This window comes from Micromesistius poutassou (genome assembly GCF_964030765.1).
Source record: "Micromesistius poutassou genome assembly, chromosome: 9".
Lineage (NCBI taxonomy): Eukaryota > Metazoa > Chordata > Actinopteri > Gadiformes > Gadidae > Micromesistius > Micromesistius poutassou.
In genome coordinates, this window is record NC_140279.1 from 13,055,306 (window position 1) to 13,075,153 (window position 19,848).

The window sequence follows — 19,848 nt, forward strand, 5'->3', positions numbered from 1 at the left end:
ACTGACACGATTTCCTTCTCATACACTTACGTGTTTAATTTGCGTGTGTTTAGACAGATGGGCGCGCACACACACGCGCACCAAGCATCACCCGCATTCATTCATTCTATTAACTCACTCGCGGTAAAACTATGTTTTCTCACGATCAAATACTCATCAATCCTAAAAGTAATGGGCTTGTACACGATGTCTGGGTCAAGAAGCCAACAAGTAGGCCTACACTATTTCTTCATGACAACAGCTACAACCATGTTCTTAATTCACCTACAGCTGAATTAATGACAAAATAATGATTGCTGTTACTCCTGTAGGTCCTACTACAGCATGTCAGCGCAGCATGCCAGCAGAAGCACCACTCAAAATGAAGTTAGTCTCTCCAGCGCACTCTGCCGCCATAGCGGTGAGCGGCGCGTCCGGCACCGCCACCAGTGTGAACGGGTGGTGTCCGCTCTTAGCAACCGTGTGGCTTGTGTACAAGAAATGCGGTAGAACAGTGGGGTATGTTCTCGGACATCCGAGGTTTTGACTGCACACACACACATGCGCTGTTAAATACCTACGAATGAATTGATTCCCGAGCAAGAAATGCACATATGGTGCGGAAGCTGATTCGTATGCATGCGTTCGTTATCGTTGAGGATTGACAGGTGAGTGAGTTTTAAATTGTGGGTGCTTCACGTTTGGGGTGGCGTGGTGAGCGGCTGTGGCCACGTCGTGTGGGCTTACCTGCTAATGCATCGGCCGGCATATGTGTAGATTATTGCTGTCTGTGCGGCATCGATTACGTGCAATTAAGGCATATTTTGCTGCAAGGCTCTGGCTGCAAGCTTCTGGCTGGTTGTCATGTTAGTGTTGTATCACGCCAGAGAGGATGCAACGAGTTGCGGACACCGGCAAATGCACCCGTGTTGCAGATATCCCACCGTCTGTCCAGGTACCCAGGCAGGCCTACCTAAAAAACGAGCACATAGTGTTTTCTAATGAGGTGAGGACGGGCCATCTGGAAGAATGGTGCTGCGATACACTAAAGCCCTTCACACTGCCTAGACCTGCATCGAGAGATGTCTGGTGGTGATGACCTAGACATATATTCTTAAATGACATTGCGTTATAATGAATTTACAGCAGTTTAATGATAATATTTTAACAATTTCACAAGCCTCATCTGGGTGGCACAAAATGTTCTGTCGTTTTTTTTCCAACTTGTAAACAATTACACACACACACAGAACATGAACAAGTGCAGAATTCACTGATCCATAACTAATTATGTTTAGCGGAACAAAGATTTAAGATAGCATTGTTACATTAATAGCAGTGTTATCTGTCAATTTAAATTTGTTATAGTTTATTAATCACACTCCCTCACTATCTCACTGGCTCACTCCCTCACACACCTTCACCCCTACAATCAATCACCTCTCTTCCTGTCACACCCTCCCCTTAGCCAGTGACCGTGACCCCCCTGGTGACCCCGTAACCATGACGGCAGAGGAGACCATCAGCATCAAGGAGGCGGAGGTGGTGAAGCTGATGCTGGACTTTCTGAGCAGCAGGAAGCTGCACATCGGCATGCTGGCACTGGAGAAGGAGAGCGGTGTCATCAACGGACTGTACTCCGACGACATGCTCTTCCTGAGGTCAGCGCGGGGTCACTGAGGTGGTTGATGTTGTTGTTACAGGAAGAGCTAGATGGTACCGTCAGAACATGGTATGGTAGCACTACAGGATTCACCACTGTACGCTTGAGTTATTTAGCTTTTAGCAAAAGTGGCTTTCAGTGAATTTGGAAACATGTAATTAAGGAGCAGGTAATGGGACCTTGAACCTTCGGCAAGGAGTCTAACCCTCCTCCCGACTGTCCTGCCTCCCCAATCTTCTTATTTATTCCTCTTTACTACTACAGTGTGTACTTTTGGACAGTTGGACAAGATCACTTTCATTATGTAGTGTTTCCTCCCTTTAGAGTTGTCTTTACATAATACGTACACTTACCTATGTGCAGAGTTTCTCTGATACCAAAACAAACCATATGTTTGTCAAGAAGGTTTTGTGTTTTTGTTTTTACACTTTTCTTGTAAAGCGCCACACATAACTTTACATGTGTGGCATCTACTTTCTACCCCTCTCCCTATAAAACCACTTGAATACTGAATGACGATTGGCTCATTTTACCAGGCAACTCATTCTAGACGGCCAATGGGATGAGGTGATGCAGTTCATTCAACCGTTGGAAGGCATGGAGAAGTTTGACAAGAAAAGGTAACAAAGTAATCACAAGTTTGTAGTATTACAGGGGATGCTGTGTGGTTTGAGTTGCATATTGTTACTGTAACATTGCCTGAGGGTTGAGCAGATACTTGTAAACAACACAGATCCCTCATCTCACATGACTAATAAATAATTCTCATGCATTCTCAACAGAATTAAACGAAAGCAAAATCAATAGAAATAGAAGAATCCATACAAATTACCCTTGCTACAAGTATCTGTAAATGTGTATCTGTATGTGTTCTTCTGCCAGGTTTCGGTACATCATCCTGAAGCAGAAGTTCCTGGAGGCTCTGTGTGTGAATAACGCCATGTCAGCAGCGGAGGACCCTCACAATGTACTGCAAACCCTGCAAGATTTACCCCATTACACACCGTTTAAAGTCAAATCTGCACGCGCATGTACACTCACACTCCCACACATGCAGGAACACATGCAGGCACACAGAAAACACTCACATTCATTCAGATGCACGCTGCATCATACCAAGTCCTTCCAGGAACGATGATTACAGCAGGCTAGTGTTTGTAAAAAGCCCATTGTCAGCATTCCACTGTCAGCATACTGGTGCGCTTAACAATTTTGCTGGCTAACAGCAACAGAGGAAGGAGAGCAGCGACTTCATTGAAGTGCCCTTGAGCAGGGCATGTTGTCCTTCGATGCTCCAGTCGAGCTGCATAGAGCTGTGCTGGCTGCCCCGACCCGTTTAACTCATCGTTACCTTTGGTAGAGTGTGCAGGGGAAAGGGGGTTTGACCCCCAGCCGAAAAGGAGTCGACCCCAGTGTTCAATTCCCAATGTTTTCAGCCTAGCCTGTAGGCGTGGTAGAGAAAAATTCCCTAATCTTTACCATGCTTCTTAATAATGTGTATCGGAAATCAATGGTAGTCCCTTTTGGATTGAAGCATTTGCTACATGACTAGTGACAAGTACATAGTACCTATGGACCATTTAGAGTTCATATTACACAAGAGATACATAAAGTTAATACTTTATTGATCCCAGATGGGAAATGGAGGTGCCCCAGCAGCAAGTACAGGACAGTGTTACGTAACATATTCAGGAATATTCAAATACTATCCAAGATAATATTGACGATAATTGTTTCATATGGTATCTATTATTAATAACCATAGTAGTCCAATCCCAAATAGTAAAATAAGCATATGTCAGTCAAACTAGCCTGACTTCATTCTAATCATTGAACCTTCGGCCTTTAACGTTGACCGTCTCCATCCTGTCGTCCGTCAGCTGGAGCTGAGCATGCAGCAGGCGGTGCGCTGCCTCCACTCCCTGGAGGACCACTGCCCCAGCCGGGAGGACTACAGCAAGCTGTGTCTGCTGCTCACCCTGCCACGGCTCACCCACCACGCCGAGTTCAAGGACTGGAACGCCAGCACGGCGCGCGTCCACTGCTTCGAGGAGTGCTGCCCCATGGTGGCCGAGTTCATCCCCGCCGACCGCAAGCTGAGCGAGGCGGGCTTCCGGGCCAGCGGCAACCGCCTCTTCCAGCTGCTCATCAAGGGCATCCTGTACGAGTGCTGCGTGGAGTTCTGCCAGGTGAGGGCGCCGGAGAGCCGTGTGTGTGTGTGTGTGTGTGTGTGTGTGTGTGTGTGTGTGTGTGTGTGTGTGTGTGTGTGTGTGTGTGTGTGTGTGTGTGTGTGTGTGTGTGTGTGTGTGTGTGTGTGGGGCTGAAATTGCATTCAAACCGACATCGCGATGTAATGGAACACGATATGCAAACGTTTTTTTTTTTTTTTCTATTTTACAATTCAATAGTTAAAGGTCCCATGACATGCCACCAGGTGTAGTGTGATTAGCCGTTACAAGCATCTGTCGAAAATCTGTCTGTTATGACCCAATCACAGGTGGGCGTGTCCACCTAGATGTGCAACGTTTGCTACAGTCTGAACGCGAGGTTATCCTTCAGGCGCTGACTGACTTCCCTCCCGTTCCCTCCCCCCCCCCCCCCCCCACCCCCGGACAGAGCAAGGCGACGGGGGAGGAGATCTCGGAGGGCGAGGTGCTCCTGGGCGTGGACGTGCTGTGCGGCAACGGCTGCGACGAGCTGGACCTGTCGCTGCTCTCCTGGCTGCAGAACCTGCCGCCGGGCGCCTTCTCCCGCGCCTTTCAGCAGAAGACGCTGAACATCGCCGTGGAGCGGCTGGCCAAGCCGCGGCGGGCGGGCCACGCCGACCTGCTGGCGCCCCTCCTCCAGCGGCTCTCGCCCTGGGGCCCGGCCTCCCCGCCCGGCCTCCACCCCCACCGCCAGCGGCCGCAGTCGGCCGACGGATACATGTCGCGCTCGCTCAACCCGGCACTGGACGGGCTGAGCCACGGGCTGGCGGCGGTGCAGGGGGGCGGCGGGCGGCGGCGGAGAGGGGGAGGCGGCGGCGGGGGCGGCGGGGGCGGGGCGGAGGAGGAGGAGATGAGCCGCAGCATGGTGGAGCGCCATGTGCATCAGCTGGACGACTCGCCCGAGAGGTGAGGCACCTCCCTGCTCCTTTATGACAAAAAAATCAGTAAATTTCTCTGGATAAAAGCCTCTCTTAAATTCCTTCATAGTATAATAGTAAATGGAAAAACCGTCCCCTGATCATGTTTCTTTGTTAGCTGTATGGCTCCACCTACTGGACAATTACCGAATTACTAACTTTGTAATTGTCAGGTCTCCAAATGTTTATCTATAGTCAAAGTAGATCAGTGTTACCCTGCCACTTTGACTATGAACACTTGAGTTATACTACTGTTGAGATGAAGCTGGATTTAATGTATTTCTTTATTTATCTTCCCTTCAGGAGGCACCCACAGGGCCTAGAGGGTTCAAACTCTGTGCGCACCCCTCTAGCCCCTGCGAAAGACAGTGGGACACCCTGTAGTGCCGACCGGGAAGAGGTAATAAGAAACAAAAAAAAAAAACCTGGTGTTGTTGTCACTGTTTTCTGGGGGGGGGGGGGGCGGGGGGGGGCTGTGCATGCATTTGAGTGTGTATATGTTTATGCACATGCATGCGTGTGTGTGCTTGTGTTAACCTGTGTGTGTGTGTGTGTGTGTGTGTGTGTTTGTTAACCTGTGCGTGTGTTAACCTGTGCGTGTGTATGTGTGTGTTACCCCAGCGCGGGGAGTGTGTGGACCAGGTCCAGGAGGAGTACCACCGGCAGCGCTTGCGCGTGCAGCAGCACCTGGAGCAGAAGCAGCAGCAGAAGCAGCTGTACCAGCAGATGCTGCTGGAGGGCGGGGTCAAGCCCCACGAGACCCCCCATGGGGACCAGCGCAACCTCACCGAGACCTTCCTGAGCAGGTAGACCACATCTCCAGCAGACAGATACCTTCATCCCACGGGTAGACCCCTAGAATCCTTCCTTCCACAGGTAGATGCCGGCCTTCAATAGGTAGACCCCCTAGAATCTCTCTTAGAGTCACTAGAGTCTCTTCCTCCAATAGGTAGACCCCTAGACTCCTTCCTCCAATACAGAGACCCCTAGAATCCTCCCTTCCACAGGTAGACATCTAACCCCGGTTCACACATGCAGTCAATCCCAGAAATGTCCCGGAAGTGTCGCATATCTGCTGGACTGTCCCTTGGCCCATCTATTCCGGCAATGCATTGCCATGTGTGAAAGGGCCCAAGAAGTACCAGTGGTTCTCAAACTAAACCCTTCCATTGTTTAGCTTTCAGAATTGGAAACTTGCTTTTTATTTTATTCTTTTTTTATTTTTCTGAGTACTACAAAGTACCCCAAAGTACACCACTGCTCTAGACACCCTTCTCTGCAGGTAGACTCCTAGACGCCCTCATGAGCAACGCAACACCTTCTCAATAAAGGTTGAGAACAATAAAGGCGCTAGACCGTCCTGCTGTTCCTCTCCAGGTCCATCCAGAAGCTGGAGGAGATGAACGCGGTCATCGACCCCTGCGGCGACGAGGCCGGGGTCGGGCGTCTGGCCCCCGCGCACTGGAACGGGGGACCGGACCCCCCAGAGGCAGGGGCCTCGGCCCAGGAGAAGCCCGTCAGCAGCTCGCCCCTGAGCACCAGCTGTCACGTGGGCAGACCCTCCTTCATCGAGTCGCCCATCCTCGGAGCGCAAACGTAAGAGTCTGTGGGAAATGTGCGGCGAATTAACACCAGGTTTATGTTTAGGTTTTAGCATTCTTCCTTTGACATGTTATAATGTATGAATAATAAGGACCCCTGTTTATATTACAATACACAGTCCACAGGTGTTGGCCTTTTGTGATCTATCGTAATATGAGTTCTCTCTAACTTTCTGACTATTCTAAAAGAGTAATTGTGTATTTTTCTTGTTTATATTTGTGTTGTTCTGAACCATCAGGGCAGAGAGGACAAAGTCCACCTCTTCAGCTGCTCCGGAGGATTTAGCCACACGAAACGCATCGGAAGAAGTAAGGTCATTTTACAAATGAATAATATATAACTAAATATAACTAAACTAATATGTATATTAATACCGTGAAATCTTCTTTGGAGATAAACCCCTTCATGTGGGGTTTGAGAAAATGTATGATTTCTTTACTCATTTGAGATGAGTATATTATATTGAGTATATATTAGTATTATCATTAGTATTAACAGCCAACGCCAAGTGTTTGTGGCGATTCTCAGAACAAACTGTCAATCAGCAGTTCAAATGCCCTCCTAGACCATTCAACCATTAATGCTGATTGGCTAGTACTTCCCTGTCTCCGCCTAGCAACCGGGGCCCAGGTCAAAGCCGCAGTATGTGAAGGTGAACCAGCTGGAGGACACGCAGGCGGTCCGCGCCGTGGCCTTCCACCCCTCGGGGGCGCTCTACGCCGTCGGCTCCAACTCTAAAACACTGCGGGTCTGTGCCTACCCAGAATCCCTCACTGCAAGGTAAGTTTTTTTTGTTTTTTTTGTAACTATTTATTTTTTCTTATGATAAAGCACATATAATAGAAAAAATAATAAAACAAACAAACAAAAAAAGGAAAAGGAAACAGAATAAAACATTTAGGTCACCGAAGGCAGGGCATAATAAAGCCTAACATCTACAATCAAGACACATGTTACGGGTTACCTCCATTGTATTCCTAAGAGGGGATGGGCACAAAATCAAAGTATCACCAGCATGTCATCACAGTTCAGATAAAGTCATTAGGGTCCAAATTAAGTAAATCCAGCATAGGAAACCAAAGTGGCCGATTCTTTATGGCCTTTTTTTTTTTTTTTTTTTTTCTTTTTATCCAAGAAGCATGCCTCAAAGTCCAGTGTAAATTCGATCAGACCAGACACAAATGTAAAAAGTAATTTAGAAAATCTAATCTAAATAATATTCTCATGTGATAACCATTTCAACCAGTACTTGAAATGTATTAATACAAAGTCTAAGGGTGAATGTAAGCTTTTCCATCTTGTATATTTCTTTTACAATTACTAACCACTCTTTTGGTTGGTGGTTCCTTGTTTAGCCACTTTTTGGTGATGGATTTTTTACCGGCTACAAGTAATATTTTGAGAAGATATTTATCTTGGTTGTTAAGATCAGTTGGTATATTACCTAAATATACAGTGCAAAAATTAAAATTGATCTCAAAGCCCAAAATAGGTTTTTATTTCTGATATTATGTCTAATCTTCCTCCGTTAAGGTTATGTTTGCTTCCTTCTCCAAATTAGTTTTAATATAAAGTGTAGAGTGTTTCTTGGAATGTTGTAAACAGGAATATAATCTTGACACCAGTTTCTTACGGATTTTGCCTCCATAAGCATCAATAAAGACTTTGATGAGATTCAAATCAGCATTATCATCTTTTAATGTTTCTGTCAAAATGATGCCTAATCTGTAAATATCTGTAGAAGTCCTGTCTGTCCAATTTGTGGAATTCTTGAAGATGTAGGAAGCTTTCTAAGCCTGTATTGGTCGAAATTACGCAGTATGATGTGATGCCCTTCCTGGTCAGTTGTTTAAATCTCAAGTCTAGCTGTGCTGGTTTAAAATCATCATCATGTTCAACCCATCTCAGCACTCGTGTGTTTCTCTCCAATTTTAGATTCTTACATTCTTTAAACCAGATATTGAGAGGAACCATTGTAAATGTATTTAATTTTTCAAAATAAATGGTCTTAGACTTTGTATCACCAAGCAAGGATTGAAGGGGGATATCAAGTTGGTTTATTTCTAGTTCTTTCCATTTTGCTTCATAATCATTGATACACTAGTAAACTAAATATTGTAATTGTGCTGCCTTATAATAGCCTTCTAGACAAGGTAGAGACATGCCTCCCTTTTCTTTGGATAACTGTAGTGTTTTAAAACGTACTCTCGGTTTCTTACTCTGCCATATGAACCTAGAAGTCATCCGATTCCATTCAGTAAATTGTTTAGTCTGTATCTGTACCGGTAGGGATTGGAAAAGAAACAACAGTCGCGGCAAAATTATCATCTTTATAGTCTCTATTTGATTATGCATACTAAGTGTTAGAGGAGCCCATCTATCCAAATCTATCTTTAATTTCTTTCATGATAGGGTGATAATTTGTATTATATATATAAGTTAGGTTTCTCGGTATATTTATACCAAGATACTTCATAACATTAGTTTTCCATTTAAAATTATATATTTTACGTATATTTTCTTGTGGGAAAAAGTTATAAGAAAGGGTTTGGGTCTTATGTACGTTTAATTTGTAGCCTGAATAAAGACCATATTCAAGGTAAGTTTTTTGAGCAGGGACAAATACAGTGTACACTGTTTCATATAAAATATAAAATAGATGCCATGCATACAGGTTTCTAGTCAAGACTAATTTGCAACCCCTGTCCCAAATACAGTATATCCTCTATCTATCCCTGAATAAGCGCACCCAATGGGGATTGAGTTTATGGCCCAGTTGATGAAAGGCCTCACGTTTGCAGTTTTATGAATGTTATGAACCGGGGCGTGTGTGGATCGCCAAAGAAAACATAATTTTTGAGATTACCACCAAAAGGCCACTGTAGAATTTAGTTGTAACTAGCGGTGAGGTTGCAGATTGCAGTCAACTGAATCCCCCCCCTCCACTGCCCCTCTCTTTTTTAATGACAATGGTGGCATGTACTGGTCTGTTTTCAGTTTTGCAAAAAAACATTAATTTGAATAAATTAATAATAATTAATAATAATTATTAAATCAGTTTAACTGGCGGAGATGACCGCCTGTTTACGTTTCCCATCACAGACCTCTTGTTGCATCTATAGCGGTAAACTACATACATAGACCTATAATTATCGCTGTTCTGCTGTGTGTGTGTGTGTGTGTGTGTGTGTGTGTGTGTGTGTGTGTGTGTGTGTGTGTGTGTGTGTGTGTGTGTGTGTGTGTGTGTGTGTGTGTGTGTGTGTGTGTGTGTGTGTGTGTGTGTGTGTGTGTGTGTGTGTGTGTGTGTGTGTGTGTTCCCAGCGACCCGAGCCGGGCGATCAAGCAGCCAGTCGTTCGCTTTAGGAGGAACAAGCACCACAAGGGCTCCATCTACTGCGTGGCCTGGAGCCAGTGTGGGCAGCTGCTGGCCACCGGCTCCAACGACAAGTTTGTCAAAGTCCTGCCGTTCAACGCAGACACCTGCAATGCCACAGGTACGGACGCCGCCCCGTTGTGTGTGTGTGTCTTCTTGGCTGTGGGTCTGTGTATCGACTCGCTTTCCATAAAGGAAACCTCCATTAGATGCATCAGTTACAGTAAACTAAATAGGCACCAGTATTTCCCCATTAAGGAAAGAGACATTGGCAGTCGTGGATGGCGACTGTGGTGTGGTGGCTTAGGTGTTAATTTCCCTGCCGAAAGGTTTAGAGTTCAATCCCCAATCTCTGCCACGTACCTGTATGCAACCAAAGATCCCATCCCTTACCTGCGCTTTAAGTGTGTCTGTTGTTTTTTGTGTGTATGTGTGTTTTGTGTGTGTGTGTGTGTGTGTGTGCTGCAGGGCCGGACCTGGAGTTCAGCATGCACGACGGGACCATCCGGGACCTGGCCTTCATGGAGGGCGGGGGCTCACGCAGCGCGTCGCTGATCAGCGCGGGCGCGGGGGACTGCAACATCTACATCACGGACTGTCAGCGGGGCCAGGGCCTGCACGCGCTCAGCGGCCACACCGGTACACGCTCAGACGCTCGGCCCTTGCATTTGCAGTATTATTGACTGCAGTGTTATCAACTCTGTGTCTTTGCCGATACTATATCTGTATCTCTTGGGACTAATAAAAGTACAAAAACACTTCAGCCAATCCGTGGCTAAAGAGAAGGAAACGGATATCTTTTAGATTACCATTTCAAAACATAGCTTCACCTCACTCACGACCTGCTCAGCAAAACGACAAAGATTCATGATCCTGGCACATAAAAGATGAAAACTTCTTGTAGGCATCCTAAAGCAAGTTGCCAAACCTCTGCTTCAAATACAAAAGTGTGTGTGGGTGGGTGTGTGTGTGGGGGGGTGTGGTGCATTTTCTGCAGTGCAAAGTATATGATGTTTACCCCGACCACCATTTTGTTTTGTGGCGCCGTACCAGGTCACATCCTGTCGCTGTACACGTGGGGCGGCTGGATGATCGCGTCGGGCTCCCAGGACAAGACGGTGCGCTTCTGGGACCTGCGGGTGCCCAGCTGCGTGCGGGTGGTGGGCACCACGCTGCACGGCTCTGGTGAGGCCCTCTCAGCTCGTCGTTCCTGGTCGAACTCTTGCTTGATTTACAAAGAAAATTGTCTTGTCTCAGCTGCTGTTCACAAAAAATTATTAATCACAGTAAGGGACACACTCCTTTCATATTTTACCTTTTCAAAAGAGTTACCAAAACCTTAATTGGGGCGGCACAAATTAAAGACAAGATTTATAGTCATGTAATGTATGATCAAGAGCAAGTCCACTTGAAAAGCCTTTTCTGTGGTTTCAGTGGACACTCATTATGTACATGGAGAGTTAAGGTGAACATAACCAAACATTTACTCGGTGAATCCTGGTTTACTCCAATAATTGAATCAAGTCTTTTAAAATGTTCAAACAATATTTATTTAAACAAAAGCCTGCCTCAACTCTCTAAGCTACAACCAATCACAGCCCATCTCTCCCTTCCCCCTAACAGGAAGTGCGGTGGCGTCGGTGGCCGTGGACCCCAGCGGGCGTCTCCTAGCAACGGGCCAGGAGGACAGCAGCTGCATGCTGTACGACGTGCGCGGGGGCCGCATGGTGCAGACCTACCGGCCCCACAGCTGCGACGTGCGCTCGGTGCGCTTCTCGCTGGGGGCCCACTACCTCCTCACCGGCTCCTACGACAACAAGGTGGTCGTCACCGACCTGCAAGGTACAACGCGCGGCGCAGAGAGACCCAATGGGGCGGCAGTAGAGCGGGTCGGCCGGTAACCGCAAGGTTGCTAGTTCGATCCCCGGCTCCTCCTTGAGTGTCGCCTTGCATGGTTGACTCCGCCGTCGGTGCACGAATGGGTGAATGTCAGGCAATATTGTAAAGTGCTTTGGACAAAAGTGCTATATAAGTGCAGTCCATTTACCAATGTCGCAGTGCTCACAATATGGTTATTGGTACTTTTTGTCTACAGGAACCAGAATACAAATCAAGTAACCACGTGCGTTGGACCAGTTAGTGGAACGTTTAGTTTGTCCATGCACCTTCTCTAAACTCCTACCGCTTTCACCACGTGTAATGGATCATGCAAATCAGGGGGCGTAGTTCCGTGAGTGACCTCTGGAGGTCAGCGAGGAGGCATGGTCATGCGAAAGCAATGAAAGTCATCGTTATAGATGTTGGTTGGGGATGCAGTCAAGATAATCGGATGAACCCCTTATCCTTATTTGGATACATTAAATTTGACATATTATACCACCAGGTGTGAGTGTGATTAGCCATTACAAGCCGTTTTGAAAATCTGCCTCTTCTGACATCACAGGCGCGTCCACCTCGATGAGAGCCAGATAGGTCAGTTTAATCACACTCACACCTGGTGGTATAATATGTCACCTTTTAATCAATGAAAGTAAAGTTGGACGAGAACCTGTCCATTGAGTGCATTGAGGTCTGCAGGACAGTTCCTAACGTCATGCTGCTGTGCTCCTCCTCCACCTCACCAGGGGACCTGACCAAGCCGCTGCCCCAGATCGTGGCCGGGGAACACGACGGCAAGGTGATCCAGTCCCGCTGGCACACCCGGGACCTGGCCTTCGTCTCGTCCTCCGCAGACCGGACGGTCGCCCTCTGGGCACGCACTGCTGGCCCCTAGCACATAGCCCCTAGCACATAGCCCCTAGCATAGTTAGAGCACAAGGTGTGTGTGTGTGTGTGTGAGACAATGATAGTTGTTTGGTGTGTTACAGATTGTGTGTGTGTTGTATTAGCTGACAACAACCTCATCGTTGGATATTTTTTATTTAATAAAATAATTATTGAACATGGCACTAAAGAAAAAAAAAGTGTGATAGGCATTGAATTTGTGTGTTTATGTTCGTCTACTTGTATGTGTGCTTTTGCAGTCATGTGCCTACCGTAATAGCTTTCTCTTCAGTATGGACTGCTGTACATACACACTGAATGTCACTGCTTGTCTTAGTGTGTGTACGCACGTGTGTGAGGGTGTATGCACGTGTGTGTTTTACATTATGCAAACTGGACCTTATTTTCAATGCGGTACTTGGGATTTTCCCCAATTGTTGTTCCTGCTCATGCTGCTGCCTAATTTGAACCTTTACTCAACCTTTGTGCCATTTTACTGCATTTCCTTTTCCTGTATGAAAATAACAATGGGTCTAATAGACAGTTTACAAGACCCGATCTCTAGTCTAATAAGGGTTTAATGTGGATGAAATAATACTTGCATGTAGAATCCCCACAATCACAGGGTTGTACTTTAGCTATTTGTAATACCTTACTGTGTATCGCCAAGTAAGTTCTATTCAGACACACATGGCTTTCTAATTGGAATATTCAATATTTGTCCTCAAAGCGATGGATTGCGTGTGTTTTAAAAAAAACAACTGTAGAATGTCAAGTAATGTTATAAATACTTATAGCTTTGTTTTACTTAAAGGTGAAGAGTAGACATTTTATTTTAAAAGCTTTAATCCCATTACTTGTTTGCCTTACAATGTAACAAATGAATGCAAATACAGACCATTGATTATCCTTTGGATGCATAGAAACATACCATTGAGTACTATGATAGCTGTTCTTGTGGAGGAAACGTCGCGTGTGGTTGCTTCATGTGGCCTGAATCAAAGGGGACAAAGTTCATGAATATTACAAGGGGTTGCAAAATAAATCTAGGTTACATTGATAACGTGATGGTCATTTTTATTCAGTTATTTACCATTGTTTTAGAAATATCTCAAACTGTGAAGACTGCATTGATGAAAAAACTATATGATTTAAAGAATGAATTAAATATAGTAGTTTTATAAATTAATATTTATATGAATTGTGAAATGATTCCAAAAGTACTGGCTAAATAGTATTTAATTCAATTAAATGATTCTCTATCTCTTCTTTCTATATTGAAACACTTGCAAGTTGCAAGTAGTTGCTTTGCTTATTTTTTGAAATTGTATGCACTTCAATCACTTGAGCACTAATTGGGGTATATCTTCAATGTTGAATGAACATAACGTAAGGCACATTGGAAAAAAGCGGCGAAGCGGACGCTTTTGTGTAACGTAATGAAATGTAGTAAAAATCGTACTGTCCCATTTCATCTATAATTTAAACTGTCTAATCTAACTTGATATTTTTCCACTGTCACGCCTTAACAAAATAAGCAATTAGTAACAACAAAGCAAATGCAATAGATGGATTACTTTACAGGTAAAATAAACAAAGTTTCCATTTGAGCAGACCGTGGCTCTAGGTCATCGACATACAAGTCTACAGCCCCCTTTTCCATCCGTCTATAGTTGTAAATGCTCCCCCATTTAACAGTTTTAGAGGAAAGATGTTATACCTGTGTGTATACATACAAAGCCCTGAAGCGCCAGGATAGTTCAGATGACAGCGCATCCTCTGAAGCCACCAATGGAACCAAGTATCAGTTCCTTCTACCAGAACGGGTCCATCCAGGGGTGTAGGGCTGAATTGTTTGTGGGATGGAGGGAATACCTACCCTAACCTAACTGCCCTCTAGGTTGAACACGATGCAATCAGGCATTGCCCGAACCAATGAGCAGCTTTCAAGAAAAGATGCAGAGAAGAAATGAGTAGAGACTGCATTTATACGCTTTCCTGAACTCTAGCCACTCAAAGTGCTTTACAATTTGGTCTTCACGTTCACACACCTTGTCAACAGCAATAGCCATCTCATCGGGAGCAGTTGGGGTGAGGTATCATGCTCAGGGACACCTGGACACTTGGCTCTGCGGTGCCTGGGATCAAACCAGCAACTTTGCGGGTTGCCGGACAACCCGATCTATCGCCTGAGCCGCTGCAGAGAGATGTGGAAAAGGTTGAGTGGAAGAACACAAGCAGGAAGATGAGGACCTGGATGCTGATGATGATGATGTGGATGATGATGAAGAGGGTTGGAAAGGAGGATGGAGGGAGATGGAGAGATGTTCAGCCCAACAGTGGGTAATTAAACAAGCCGGGATAGAGAAACAGAGAGAAACAGAGAGAGAGAGAGAGGGGGATGGGGATTTACCTTTATTTTTTACGCTGCCCTCGATCATTCCCGCTTTTGTTGGCTGGACAATGGGAAGCAGGAGGGACAGGGATAAAACGGATAGGCCCCCAACGTCCAGCCACTACCCCCGGAGAGACAGGAGAGACAGCAGCTCACCTAGCAACACTAAGGTACCCCAAAACCATTCTTCTTGTTTTAACTCAATTTCTGGCAAAACTTGTGTAATGTCATACGATTTTCCTTGGAAAAAGGTCAGATCTCACGGGTCGAGATTCCTTAAAAATAATACCTATCGTCTAGAATTGTGACCTTCGGAAATATTAACAGGTATTGGATGATGGAAAAGGGTGTGTAGACATTGGTGTATATTAGAATAATCATCTTTATACTTTGAGACTTAAGTCTGGGTTTCATTCCATTATACGTTCTTCACATCGTCAAAAAATCTGTTACAAAATAACTTCATGAAGTTAAGAGTACGTTATGACCACTGAAGGGAGATTCTCTTTTGAGTTGTTATGAATCCATCCTAAAGCTAAGACTAATACTGCAACAATGTGTTGTAGTTTTAAATAACTGCTGATTTTTTTAAAAGTGCAACAGCTCATGTGCATGCATGTGCATGCATGTGCGTGACAGAGCAACAATGCTGACCACTTTTTCTGCTGCTGGGCCTCGGGACAGGAGTGAGGGGGTCACTGAAGAGACTTAGTCAAGAACAATGGATCTGTGCTATCAGCACTCTCTTTGACAGGAGGCCATGTTGGCTAAACTGTTTTGTTGCCTTTGTTTTGCTACTTTATTATTTTTTCACGTTGACCGGATGTATATTTAAATTCGCCGACTACAAATATTCTACTACCACTAGACCTGAAGGCTCTGTCATTTTCATATTGACGTGATTTCGACATCAACATATAATATGATATAATGCAAAACCATAATATAGTGAACCATCAACTCCAAAGTTAATAACCGCCCTGTGAATGAGTCCAGCCATCTCGTGCATGGAATTGGTTTAAGTATGCCTAGATATAAAGAGAATGGGCCTTATTCACCTAGCCGCCATCTTGGTTCCCGAGACCACAGCTAGCATTCAGAACCAAGATGGCCGCCGTGTGACTATGCCCACATAGAAACCATACGAGAAACGTAGAGAAACCCTCCAGGAGCCGAATGGATTCAATAATAAAGATGTAAAGTAGCACATAAAAAATGCAGACTTCCTCCCTTTTCACCGAATCGTTAGCCAAACTCTTGTAACGTTAGCCCTATAACATTTTGGTACAAATAAGTAAGAATTATAATAATAGGTAATAAGGGTCGAGATTTTTCATCCATTGCCTAAAAGTGTTAATTGGGGCGACGTTAACAACTGAAGGATTATGGAAAAGGGGGTTCTGTAGAGAATTTTGCATACCCTTTATAGAAATCCCGTATGACCTTTGACCTGCTCCCCAGTTGTTTTCCAGGAGGTCAGCGCCTGCCGAAGCTTCTCCTCGATGCTCTACACGCTAGCCGGAGGGGGCACGCTCTGCGGGGTGGTGTCCCTGGTGCTCCTCATCGTCTCCACGGTGACCGACTTCTGGATGCAGTACCGCTACTCGGGCAGCTCGGCCAATCAGGGGCTCTGGAGATTCTGCATCAATCACAAGTGCCACGCCCACACCATGACAGTCGGTGAGTCAGCGCGAGTCGCCGGCGATTCTATTGGTGGATCGACGTATTGGTCGATCAATCTCCGTCAACCATATTCACCGGATGTGGTGTTGTGGCGGCCAGCTTGTGTTTGAGGGAAGGCCACATACAACACACACACACACACACACAGGAAGGATAGTTATGGGTGCACAACACACACACACACGCGAAGGATAGTGATGTTTATACAACACACGGACACACACACACACACACACAGGAAGGAAGCTGATTGTGAAGTGTACAACACACACACACACACACACAGGAAGGAAGCTGATTGTGAAGTGTACAACACACACACACACACACGGGAAGGATAGTGACGGGTGTACAACACACAGACACACACGAGACAGACAGTGAAGAGTGTTCATAGGGTTCACCTGTGTTTGACCAATGGTTGAAGTACGACCTTTGGGTTCCATGTGTGTGCCTCAGCCTTCTGGGACGCCACCCGGGCCTTCATGCTGCTGGCCGTGCTGAGCTGCTTCGCGGGCGTGGTGCTGGGCCTCAGCGCCTTCGCCAACGGCACCAAGAGCAGGAGGGTCCGCACTGGGGGCATCGCCCTGATCCTCTCAGGTGACACACGCACGCACACGCAGACGCACGCACACGCAGACGCACGCACACGCAGACACATGCACGCATGCACGTGCACAAACGCTCATACGCAGGCATACACGCACACCAACGCATGCATGTGCATACGCGCACACACACTCTCTCTCACACAGACACACACACAAAGACACACACAGTGTCTCCCTTTGTTACGTGTAAAGGTGGAACAAAATAGAGCTCTATTGTTTCTGATCTGGGTGAAATGGTCAAACTTGCATCACACTTTTCTGATTATCTCTACACTGTTCCAATGTAAAATTATAATGGGTTCAAGTTCACATGCAAACATTTGAATGCATTAAAGGTGACAATGCAGCCTATATTATCTTGACAGATTTCATTCCATATTGAAGGAGTGTTACGTTTGGCATTGTCCCACAGCAACATTCAACACAAAACAAAGGAATGGCGTGAGGCCACTGTGTAGTTAACCTATGGCACACTTTCATGCATGGCGTGGGCTATTTATTGAAGTGTTGGGCTGTTTGTTTCCTGATCCCCAGGGTTCCTGGCCCTGCTGGCCTTGGCTATTTACACTGGTGTGACGGTCACGTTCTTTGGCAAGAGGTTCATGGACTGGCGCTTCTCCTGGTCCTACATCACAGGCTGGGTGGCCATCATTCTGTCATTCGCTGCAGGTGAAACAGATAAATATGTATTTCAGATTATTATGAGAGTCACATGTATGTTCATTAACATTCCTGGCAAAACTCAGGAAAAGTCGTGAAGGCCCATGCAAGTGAACGGAGCATTCCACAGCATTGAGAAGAGCCATGGAACACTTATAAATAACATCCATCATCTAAAACTGAACTGGGGGAAAAGTTAGCTATGGGATGATGGAAAAGGTTGCAAAGAAAAATATATATTACAATACTCGTCTTTATACTTTGAGAGTTTGTCTGGGTTTCATGGCATTATAGTTTCTTTGTGGGTGGATTCACCTTCTCTTGTTTTCATTGACACAAGAAATGTAACTTCAGACTGTAAGGCCTCCTGGTCCTTCAGACTGATAGATCGTGTGGATATGATGTCTCTTACCGTCTTTCCTGCTCCGTGTGGACAGGCGCGTTCCAGCTCTGTGCGTACCAGAAAACCGTGGGGGAACCGGCTCCCCCCAACATCCAGGACACCTGAATCCTGCTCGGAGCGGCACAACTGTTGAACGAACTAGCTCCTACATCGCAAATAAAATATCAAAGGTCACTGCTTTGAAGGTTGTCTAGAATAGAATAAAGATGAAAGGATATTCTTGTCTGGAGTGATTTCCTGGGTAATCGAATTGAACCAAAAGTGAAAGTTCTTTCAGTTTGTTTAGCAATGATGACCCAATCACGTGTACACCAGAACACGCCACAGGAACACATCTCCCCCTATGAAGGCCTAGAACGAAGCACACACGTGTCCCATCCAAATGCGCGTCATTAAAAATCGTCTGACATCATGGAAAAGGTGTGCTTCCAGATTTCAGAAAAAAAAAAATAAAATTGATAGAATGCACACTAACATGACATACAATAACAAAATATAATTCATAATCATACGGAAAGTGAAAGCCTGGTCCATCATCAGTTCACCTACAGAACCAGGAACGCGGAACAAAAACATTGCATTGCTGCCGTCAAGAGTGCTGAAAGGACCAGTTTTTCGAGTCTGCATGTCCTCAGCTAACTGCTAATCGCAAGTCATATGGTGAACTAACTTTTCAGGAATACATTAGCATTTCGTTATAGGTCATGACATCTCTAATTACAGCTCTGACTCTCTGGAACTACATTTAGAAAAAAAATAAATGTCAACTGCCACCAATAAACTGGTCACCAATTTCTCAGTAGATTCAAAGGCTTAAATAATGCAAATTCTTTTCAGAATATGAATTCCAGAAGTTTGAACGAATAAAAAAAAACATTTCCTTCTTTTACGAGTAAGAAACGTGTATCGCCTTGTTGTGTCACATTTTCCAGTTGATATACATTTTGTGTAAAGTATTCAAATTGTCTAACCTGGGAACCAGACCGATCCAGCTCGCTCATGTTTAACAAATTCTCTCACGCATTACAGTCTGGGTCCAGAAATCCACTGGAGTTTGTGTAAAGATGAGTGCATAGTTCCCAGTGTCATAACCAATCGGCCTATTTGTACTGCATGGCCAATCGCTTTGTAAAGATTAGTAAAGAGTAAGATCCACTACTTTCTCACACACACACACACACAAAGCATAATGTAATTCTTGCAACACTTGATTTATTTTAAACAACAAAGCCATCTCACAGAGACCACTTTGCATGACATAATGCAAATAAATATATATCTAAATAGGACCATAGAATTAAAGACAACAAAATTGGTACAAATAATTTGTTAACAACACTTTGAATAGTGCAAAAAATCCCATACTGCCCCCGTTGTGGAGTTCCTTGCATTGCGTTCTTTGAGGGCAGTGATTTGTGTGCGCTGACCCCATGCCACCTAGTGGGAGGGCGGGGTTGATGTTTTAAGAACCGACAGTACTGCACCATATGACATCGCTTACCCAGAGTATGATGTGGCCTCTGAGCAACATCACTGGGTGAATGTACACCCGTTTCTTTTAGTCAGGATTCGATTTCAGTACTTTCGTATTG

At 45.3% G+C, this 19,848-nt stretch overlaps 2 protein-coding genes across 2 annotated transcripts; both read left to right on the top strand.

Annotated features, from left to right (window-relative positions):
• Nucleotides 1-1,482: 1,482 nt before the first annotated feature.
• On the top strand, nt 1,483-12,514 carry LOC311353075 (WD repeat-containing protein 47-like; the record flags this gene model as incomplete). Its single annotated transcript, XM_084472911.1, has 15 exons — nt 1,483-1,640; nt 2,179-2,262; nt 2,525-2,609; nt 3,523-3,831; nt 4,259-4,755; nt 5,070-5,166; nt 5,388-5,572; nt 6,144-6,362; nt 6,607-6,676; nt 6,985-7,148; nt 9,690-9,862; nt 10,210-10,380; nt 10,795-10,926; nt 11,365-11,583; nt 12,366-12,514. 15 exons carry the CDS (start codon nt 1,483-1,485, stop codon nt 12,512-12,514), a joined length of 2,712 nt encoding a protein of 903 aa, XP_084329037.1.
• A 3,662-nt stretch (nt 12,515-16,176) lies between these two features.
• lim2.2 (lens intrinsic membrane protein 2.2) lies at nt 16,177-18,361 on the top strand (the record flags this gene model as incomplete). The annotated part of the gene is made up of 4 exons (XM_084472912.1): nt 16,177-16,579; nt 17,042-17,182; nt 17,728-17,862; nt 18,291-18,361. The coding sequence occupies exons 1-4, from the start codon at nt 16,402-16,404 to the stop codon at nt 18,359-18,361; spliced, it is 525 nt and encodes a 174-aa protein (XP_084329038.1). The 5' UTR covers nt 16,177-16,401.
• Between the last annotated feature and the right edge of the window lie 1,487 nt (nt 18,362-19,848).